The sequence below is a fragment of the Drosophila sulfurigaster genome, chromosome 2L (assembly GCF_023558435.1).
Source record: "Drosophila sulfurigaster albostrigata strain 15112-1811.04 chromosome 2L, ASM2355843v2, whole genome shotgun sequence".
NCBI classification, from domain to species: domain Eukaryota; kingdom Metazoa; phylum Arthropoda; class Insecta; order Diptera; family Drosophilidae; genus Drosophila; species Drosophila sulfurigaster.
This window is the reverse complement of record NC_084881.1, coordinates 12,920,897-12,929,541: the sequence shown is the minus strand read 5'-3', so window position 1 is coordinate 12,929,541 and position 8,645 is coordinate 12,920,897. Positions and strand designations below refer to the sequence as shown.

Genomic DNA, 8,645 nt, shown 5'->3' with positions numbered 1-8,645 from the left:
CTTAATGATATAGTCTGTAAGTAAGCGAAAGCCTTTGCCGCAATTAGTTTGTTATTAGCAATTATACCTACTTTACTATACAACGAGTTAGACTTTTATTCAATTGTAAAAGCAATTAACATTTATTTAAAGCACTATGCGTTGTGTATTTCTTTTCATGTTCAACTACTGACTATTAAATCTTCAATTCGCTTAGAAATTCAGCTACATCAAGCGCTTCATCGTTGGACAACTTCTGATCCCTGATGGCGCTGTTGAGACCTCGTCCTGCGCTTCCCATTTGTTTCTTCCACTGCTCAATAGTTTTGTACTTATCATCGTTGGCACAGTATACAACCTCATTGATGTCCTCATCCAACTTATAACAACAAACTGAGGCAAATACTTGCTGCAATTTCGCAACAGCCTCGGCACGCAAGGTTTCATCGCGACACACCAAGTTCAACATGAACAGACCTTTGGGCCCAATGATTTCCTTGATGTGCTGTAATATCTCATTGGCCAGAAAACTTTGGGGCGGACAACTCATGCCCAGAGACAGATCCTTGCTGTCCACATCAAAGAGCACAGCATCGAAATGCAAATCTACGACAGAAAAAGGAATTAGATGTTGCTATCAATTTATTGACCCTGGCTGGCACTTACCCTCATTACGACAGCGTTCCACAAAGGCGAGACCATCATCGATGACCACATGAAACCGATTATCTTGCTTGAGTTCAAAGTATTGCTCAGCTATCTCCAGCATAATGGGATCGATTTCCACAGCTGTAATTCTTGTCTGACTAAAAAGCAAAACACATAACTTTAGAAACAGTATTTTAAGAAATAGTCGAAGTGCTTACGGCAATGCGGCGTGCAAGAAACTGCAGAGACCGCCACCTCCGAGACCAATCACCAGCACATCCTTCTGCACATCTTTCTTTGGACTCTGAATCGAGGTGGCCAGCTGTACGCCCACAGACATGAAGAGATGATGCTGGCATGCCAAGTAGCCAAAGTCAATCTTCTTGCGATTCTTTTTGCCCTTGATTTTGACTGCAATAAGAAAAAGGTTAGACAAGAGACCTCCAGAAACTAGGTATATTCATTTCTTACTGGTTTTAATTAACGCTTCCGACTGCACGACAAACTGGTTGTTCAGAAATATAAGGCGACGCAACGTTTTGCCATCGGCTTCAACCTCTTCAATGCGAAATTCGCCGGATATCTTAGAGAATCCGGAAATAAGCGTCTCGCGATGTCCGACTTCGGAGCCAAGCGATAGATAAGGAATCTGTTCAGTGAGACCCGCCGGTGCCAAATTGCTAATGCTTGAAGCCAGCTCAACTTTGACTTCATCCAGTGTGCTATAGATCTGATCACGATGCAGAGTAACGACAGCCAAGCGCTGATATTTGGCTGAAGCTTGAAGTTTTCGACGACCTGCGGGTGTGGCAAATAGCCATTCAATTTCTCGACCTTGAGGTACAATAAATGCGGCGTATTTTCCGATGCCACGTGCTGGTGGCTGATCTATAATATGGATGGTGTAACGAGGAGCTTCCTCTGAGGCACGAAACAAGTCCAATGTAACCTCGTTATGCCCGGCGATGCTAGAGCGTGCCAATCCATTGCAGACTAAAGCTGCCTTTTGCACTGACTTCACTGCATTGATGAGCTCCGTGGAGCTTTGACAGCGTTGCATTTTATCGTTGCCCAAGCCAAATTCTAAGATCTACAAAGCAGCATGTTAAAGAGGATTGTTGGATTTGGATGCTGTAGCTACTTACTGCCATAGGCAAACTCTTGAATTTGGTGGCTACCACAACAAACACGGGCAACGACAACGAATCATCGGTATTCTTTTCCTTATTGGCACGCTCAACGTCCACACAGTGAACAATACGCAACATGCAATTGTTTTTTGGGTAGGAAATCTGCCAAAAAGTTGATAATATGCTCCTGCAACAGGGGAAATGCCCACATAGCGACCACCATTGCTACAGTTTTACAGAAACATAAAATATAGTGAACACATTCAATATAATCTAGCCACATTAGCTTACCGCATTGTGCGCAATATTTCCTTAAAGTAACGTTCGACAACGGCTTGCGTCTCAGCGTTGTCATCCACAAACAAGGCATCCAAAGTACCCTTGTCCAAGGCCACCGAGAAACTGTCGTCGCCAAAAGTCATGGCAGTAGCGTCCATTTGAAGGAACTTCATGTCTGGCCGCGTCTTTGCATTGATATCAATCATTTTTTTAATAGCAACAGGTGATATGTCAATATTGGTGATTTCCCTGTTAGTAAATAAACAATTATAAATTGTTATAAACGATTAAATACACTAATAGGTTAAAAATGACATCCTACCGAAATCCCGTGTCATACATGTCCATGCTCAACTTGGAATTGCCGCAGCCGAGCATCAGAATTTTGTCGGCGGGTTTTATGTATTTGTGTATTTGATCACATAGTTCTAGATATTCGCCGTACCTGTAAGTTTCATATTATCAATTACATTTCTAAATCCTAATGTTTTTTAGTTTCTATATATATATATATATATATATATATCATCAAAATGCCGCAACGTGTTTTGTTTGCCGGTTAATTTTTGTAAATCGTTTATATACGTTTGATTGATACATACCATTCAAAAGCTTTTTCACCGCGTTTTTTGAAGAACTCGTTCCAGTAGTCCGTTTGTGCGAACTCTTCACGGGATCGTGGCAACAAATTCATTGTTTAAAAACGAAAAAAATAAACAAATAAGAATATTGTTGTCATTTATAAACTCACGCTAGAGGTGGAAAAATTAGCTTGCCATATGGTGTGACCACATATGGGAAATATACCAAGAAGGAATACACCAAGCTACGGAAACTCAATGCGTCACCGCTTGGTTACACTTTCATAGACGTTCCACAACAGAAAGGCGGCGCGAATGTTAAAACAATTTCGAATTGCTAAAACACTAAATATAAACTTTTTATCTTAAACACACTAAGCGGAATAATCAAATATATAAAAATAATAAACAATTGCAATAAGAGTGGAACTTGTTAAAGTCCCTGAAATGTAAATAATTTTAAAACTGCCGCCATATGCAAGAGCTTAACAGAATATTGCCGCTCTTAACTAAACTTAACAGGAGGAGCGTGTCGGAAATTTGCTGTTACATGGTGGAGCACTTTACTACCATTCGCTTGTACTCGTCTTTCTAGTAGTCATTCACAAGGAGTAGCACGCAGCTGAGCACTGATTTTGTACTTTGCAAAAAATTAATTCATAGTGTTTTCTTTATGGATTTTTACGGCAATAATTAATTGTAAAGCGCTTATACACATAGACGGAAGCAAAACTTCTGTGGGACACGTGTGCAGCAAGTAAAAGTAGCATCAGGCAACATCATCAAATCAGAAGCGAAAGCAAAAGTCAAAAGGGGAGGCGATTCGATGTTATCGCTGCTTGCTACGACGACGACAAAGTTGCTGCTGCCCTCATCTATTAGTTTGCGACACAATGGCAATTAATTGAGGCACGACGAAGTCAACAAGCAATGTCGAGCTCTTGCTGCATCGCCACTTAACAACAACAAACTGTGCATGGAAATGTGCAAATGAGACGTAAATCTGCAAAGCGAAAACCCAAGAGAGAGTTAGTTGAAAGTAAATGCGTGCCACAGTTGCTGGAGCGCAGTCCCATGCCCCAATCGTGGAGCCCGTTATGTCACGCCTGGACTATGAACAGAACGCACTTCATCACAGCTGTCTGCTGGTGCTGCTGCGTGGCGTCGGACCCTCCCGTGCCCGCATCCTACAGCGGGCCTTCGAGAAGGTGCGACGTGTCAACAACATCAAAGTGACGGGTAACGTAATCGACATTGCAATTGCAGAATAGTTTTATTAACGCTCGTACAAACTTTCGATACAGATTCTAGTGGCGTAGTGCGCACTATTTATTTTCGCTTCATTCACGAGCATCCCGTGGAACACAATGATTGGGGCGATTTTCAGACGCATCGTCGCTTGCTCGGCTTGATAACAATTGGTAAATTCGAGAATCAAACGGAACTCAACGAGCTGTGTCGTCACCATGAATCGCTTAAAGTGCGTTATGGCGGCACACTTTATGAATCGCGTGCCATATTCTTTGGACCAGATGCAGCGGCGAATGAATCCTTGGCAATTCAAAACAAAGCTGGCATTACTACGGTTGATAATGCACAAGCAGATGGCAGCACAGATTTGGGGGTACTCAAGGAGACTCAGCATCCTCTCGCCGCTACTCGATTGCAGGATGAGTTCACAACACCTTCCAATTTCAAATCGCAGGCATTTTTCTATCGTGAGCAGGACAACTGCATTGATCTAGAGACGCGTGTGAGTGACTTTCTCAACGCTTTGTTCTGGGTGCTGGAGTCAAGGCGCTTGGAACGCTCACGGGAAAGAGCCGAGAAGGTCAGTTTATTGCTGGCGCCGTTCGAGAAACGCGACTTTGTTGGCTTAGACATGGAGTCGCGCAACAATCGTAAGCGTTGCGTTGGTCGTGTCATGAAAAATCTGGCGGATCTGTCGCTGCAAGCTGGTCTACTGGATGATGCCTTAAGTTTGTATCACAATGCTAACGAGACACTACGCTCGGTGGGCGATTCACTGTGGGTGGGCGCCAGCGAGGAAGGCTTGTGCGCAGCCTCCGCTGTGATATTGTATCCACAAATGCGTGAGATTGAGACGCTGCACAGGAATGCATCGTTGCAGGAAACAGGCAAGTAAAAAATGTCCAAAAAATGTAGAGCAGTGTTAATTTGTTATTCTTACTTTTCAGGCACTTCGCCGCTACGCAACACTCCAGAAAAGTGGCGAGCAAGCGATGCTACCAAGAAAATCAATACGCCGGCCAATTGTGCGGATGCCATCACGTCAAATTCATCTTCCTGCTCATCGGTTTCATCGTTGTTGACCAATAACTCGTCGGCATCCGGCACACCAACCACATCGTCCTCCTCCTCGACATCGACAATATCGGCCACGCCATTTGGCCATCAACGCAATGGTGAATTGCCGGGGAACATACTCAAGCCGGAGGAAATTACCAATTATTACCGCAAGGCAATAATTAACTATAGCAAGTATCGACACGCAGCCACCATTGAGACAGAAGCTGCCCTCAAAGCCACACGCATTTGCATCGAACAAAATCGTCCACTGGACGTTGCCATGTTTCTGCAAAACATTTTGTACATCAATCTGAGTTTAAGCGAAGCGGAGCGTGTGAAACGCTTTGAAATTATGACCGAGCTGTATCAACAAATTGGTTATCAACGCAAAGCGGCATTTTTCCAGCGCCTGGCAGCTCTCAAACATGTGCAGCAGGGCAGTCAAGCGCCGGATTGGACGCAAAGCTATCGTCTAATGCTAGGCAGCTTCACAGGCTATCTGCTGTCGCTGGATCCACTCGAAGTGCTAGAGAATGCTGCCGGCTGGCCAGCATTGCAAATAGATTTGGCACAAAATCTAATAACGGCAGCGCGGCGTTTGGGACAATCGGCATTGGCCACGCGCCACATGACGTTCTTGCTGCAGACCCAATGGGACAACATGACCGCCACCGAGCAAAGCGAAATGGCTGTGCAGTTGCAGGTGAATTCCACTGAGATAATACACGAGTGAAACATGTTTTTAATTTGCTTTGCTTTGTAGAATCTAAGCGCACAATGCGAAGGCTCCCCAGTGCCGTTAGTACTGGACAATGGAACTGTGATACCGCCCGCAAATCTTACCGATTTGCCCTATTGCATGGAAATGGTGGTCAAAGATTTGCCCACACATTTGCGTCCGCAACGCATCAAGATTGCCAAAGCCGACAGCGGCCCTTTTCTTTTTACTCCCATACACTTTAATTCCGTGGATCGACGCGACAAGAAGAAGGACAAGAACAAAATAGGTAAGGTAGCAAGCAAAAAAAAATTGAACTGCAGTAATTAGCGAGTTTGTCACACAGCCTTTCTGTGGGTGCAAAACGATCTCAGCGAGGTGTGCGTTCGCCTGCGCAATCCGTTGCCATTTGAACTGGCTGTCACCGATATGCGTCTTCTTAGCAATGGCGTTGTCTTTGAATCGCTGCCACAGACCGTCATCCTGCAACCACATGTGCCAACAAATGTTGCCCTGCATGGCACTCCTATAGAGACTGGGCAACTAGATTTGCAGGGCTATAGCACGCATACACTGGGAGTCAAGTCCAATTGTCGCTTGAAGCACATGCGTGGACGCCATTTGCCGCCCAACTACTTGGTGGATGTCATTCCAGCATTGCCACGCATCTCGGTGAAAACATCGCTGCCACAAACGGCAACATTTAGCAATATGAACAAGGCGGATATTGTGGTTACATCGGCCAGCTTGACGCTCTACAATGGCGAATCCTCCAGCTGTACCATAACCATTAAAAACGAGAGCAACACCCTGCCACTGGAGCATTTGGAAGTGAATATCAACTCAAACGTGGAGCAAGAGATGCAGAAGAAAATGTTTCGCATCGATGAGCAGGCGCTGCAGGTAAGTTGATAATCTTTGATCTTTGTTGTAGATATTTGCATGTTATTTCTGTTGCAGGCTCAGCTGCCAGTTGCTCCCCAAGGCACACTCGAATTCGTGGTTGATATTTACGCGGAAGCGGATTTTGTTTGCCCCATGCCCCCGGGGTCGTTAAATACCAGCGCTGATTACGGACCGTCTTCGATGCCACACTATGCCAGCATATCGACATCGGGTCATGCCAGTCTGCCTGTGGGCATCAGCTCGCCGCAGCATCGTCGCCAGGACTTGCAGCATGTTACAGCGCGTTCAACAATTGCCGCTGCTCAGCATTCCTTGGCGGCATTGAATTTGCAGCCAGGCGGAGCAGATGGATCGTCCAGTTTGCGGCCACAGCAGCTGGCGCAGCATATTGAGGCGCAGTTGCGACTCAAATACTCAGGCGGTGAGGCGCTGACTGCTGGCTACTGTCGACAATGCGCTGTATCCTTGAACCTGGAACTGATTCCCAGTGCGCAGATCACAAGCTGGGATGTGCTGCCTGCTGAAATGTAAGTAACACTGTGTAATTGAGTAATGTAAAATGATTTGTTAAATTTGTATTTATGTTGCAGACCTTCGCAGTTCTATTTGGTGTTGGATATATCGAATTTAACCGCTCAAGAAATGTCGCTCAATTACACGGAAAACAAGAACATACTCATTGAGGCCAAAGAAAGCTGTCGGGTTCCCATTCCCGTCGATCGCTGCTCGCTGGAACAGGTTTGCGCTGCGCGGGCAGCCGAAGTTGCCGAGAATCTGGAACGCGGTACGGTTGATGTCTGTCCATTTGTAATTGTTTATTTAATTAAATTTACTTACTTTTTAGAACTGTGTTTTCGCACGCAACTCTTGTCGTTTAGCGATGCACTCAGCAAGCTGTGCTCTACACACATCGCAGAACGCGTCAAGATTAATTGGCTGTTGACCGGTACTGACATCCAAGGTGTTGCCTCGTTGCGTGGCATTGTGCTCTCTCATGGCATGGTCGACTTGACTACCGTCTCTCCTCTTGAATGGTGTAAGTTTCTTTACCAATTTCGTCACGTTACGTTTACTAATTGTGTTGTCACTAGCCATAAGCTTCCAGGATACTCTAGTGCAGCCGCACAGCGAGATTGTGGCCACCGTTGGGCAGCGTGCACAGTTGAGCATTAATCTGACCAATCAATCTCTGCAGCCGCTCAAGAATTTGGTATTAACTATCAAGTTTTACCAGGACTATTTGAATGGCATGGAAAACTACAACCTCGAAACGCGAGTTGCCATTTCTGGGCCAAATAGGTGAGTTCTCGATGTGAATAATGTTGTGTAATTAAAATGTAATATTCATATTTATTTTGTAGAATCACAATTCCTGTTTTGGAAAAGCATGCGCAGACGCAGCATAATTGTTCCGTCATTTTCTTTACGCCGGGTCGCTTCAAGACCAGTATTGAATGCGTAACCAAGCCACAGACACAGCAGAAAAACAGTATTCCAGGATCGGGATCAGGAGCCACAAACACAACAAGTCAATTAGAAACAATGTCGACTTCGAGCTTTGATGAGCAGCAGGCACACACTTGGAAGTTTATACCACCCATTGAGGTGACTGTTGTTGAGCAGTGATTTGCGAGTAAAAATTGTTAACACTTGTAGCTTAATTCGTTGTACCGTATTCGTATTTTGTTTATGTACCGTATGCAAATTGTGTACTGTAAATGTACCTAACTCCTTTATAGTGTTCTATGATCGCATAGCCAAGTTAATCTGTGTATATATGAATATGCAAACTATATACAATACTATATAGATATATATAAATAACTACTACATAAACAGCTAAGCTTTGTTGTAACATGAAAAGCAATTGTTTATAAAATAAATAACAAAAGAGAAAGGAAGCAGAAGACATATTTAAGCTCAAAACGCACTATGCTTTATAGAGATATAAATGCCATACACATGCTAATAGCATTACTATTGATTTACCACTATATGTATTGTATTGTATGTGTGTACAAAAGCTTCAAGCAAGTCGCAAGTTTAGTTTAGTTAGCCAAATCTTTACTCTACTATCCACTCCCAATTCAATTC

At 44.2% G+C, this 8,645-nt stretch overlaps 2 protein-coding genes across 2 annotated transcripts; one reads left to right on the top strand and one right to left on the bottom strand.

The window, feature by feature from the left end:
* Positions 1 to 93: 93 nt before the first annotated feature.
* LOC133850592 (eEF1A lysine and N-terminal methyltransferase homolog) lies at positions 94 to 2,809 on the bottom strand. Its single transcript, XM_062286718.1, is given in 10 exon segments — positions 94 to 585; positions 646 to 785; positions 846 to 1,038; positions 1,099 to 1,717; positions 1,773 to 1,910; positions 1,912 to 1,953; positions 1,955 to 1,982; positions 2,049 to 2,285; positions 2,359 to 2,481; positions 2,639 to 2,809. Coding segments are annotated over 10 exon segments (2,022 nt in total). The 5' UTR covers positions 2,731 to 2,809; the 3' UTR covers positions 94 to 175.
* A 397-nt stretch (positions 2,810 to 3,206) lies between these two features.
* LOC133835210 (protein brunelleschi) lies at positions 3,207 to 8,564 on the top strand. The gene is made up of 10 exons (XM_062265130.1): positions 3,207 to 3,856; positions 3,922 to 4,755; positions 4,816 to 5,630; positions 5,691 to 5,934; positions 5,992 to 6,548; positions 6,606 to 7,078; positions 7,142 to 7,335; positions 7,396 to 7,587; positions 7,643 to 7,850; positions 7,913 to 8,564. Exons 1-10 carry the CDS (start codon positions 3,661 to 3,663, stop codon positions 8,175 to 8,177), a joined length of 3,978 nt encoding a protein of 1,325 aa, XP_062121114.1. The 5' UTR covers positions 3,207 to 3,660; the 3' UTR covers positions 8,178 to 8,564.
* Positions 8,565 to 8,645: the final 81 nt, after the last annotated feature.

Coding starts and splice junctions, on each gene's coding strand:
- LOC133835210 (XM_062265130.1), top strand. CDS start 3,661: ATGCGTGCCACAGTTGCTGGAGCGCAGTCCCATGCCCCAATCGTGGAG. Junction 4,756..4,815: donor TGCATCGTTGCAGGAAACAG/GCAAGTAAAAAA, acceptor CTTACTTTTCAG/GCACTTCGCCGCTACGCAAC. Junction 7,336..7,395: donor TGCCGAGAATCTGGAACGCG/GTACGGTTGATG, acceptor CTTACTTTTTAG/AACTGTGTTTTCGCACGCAA.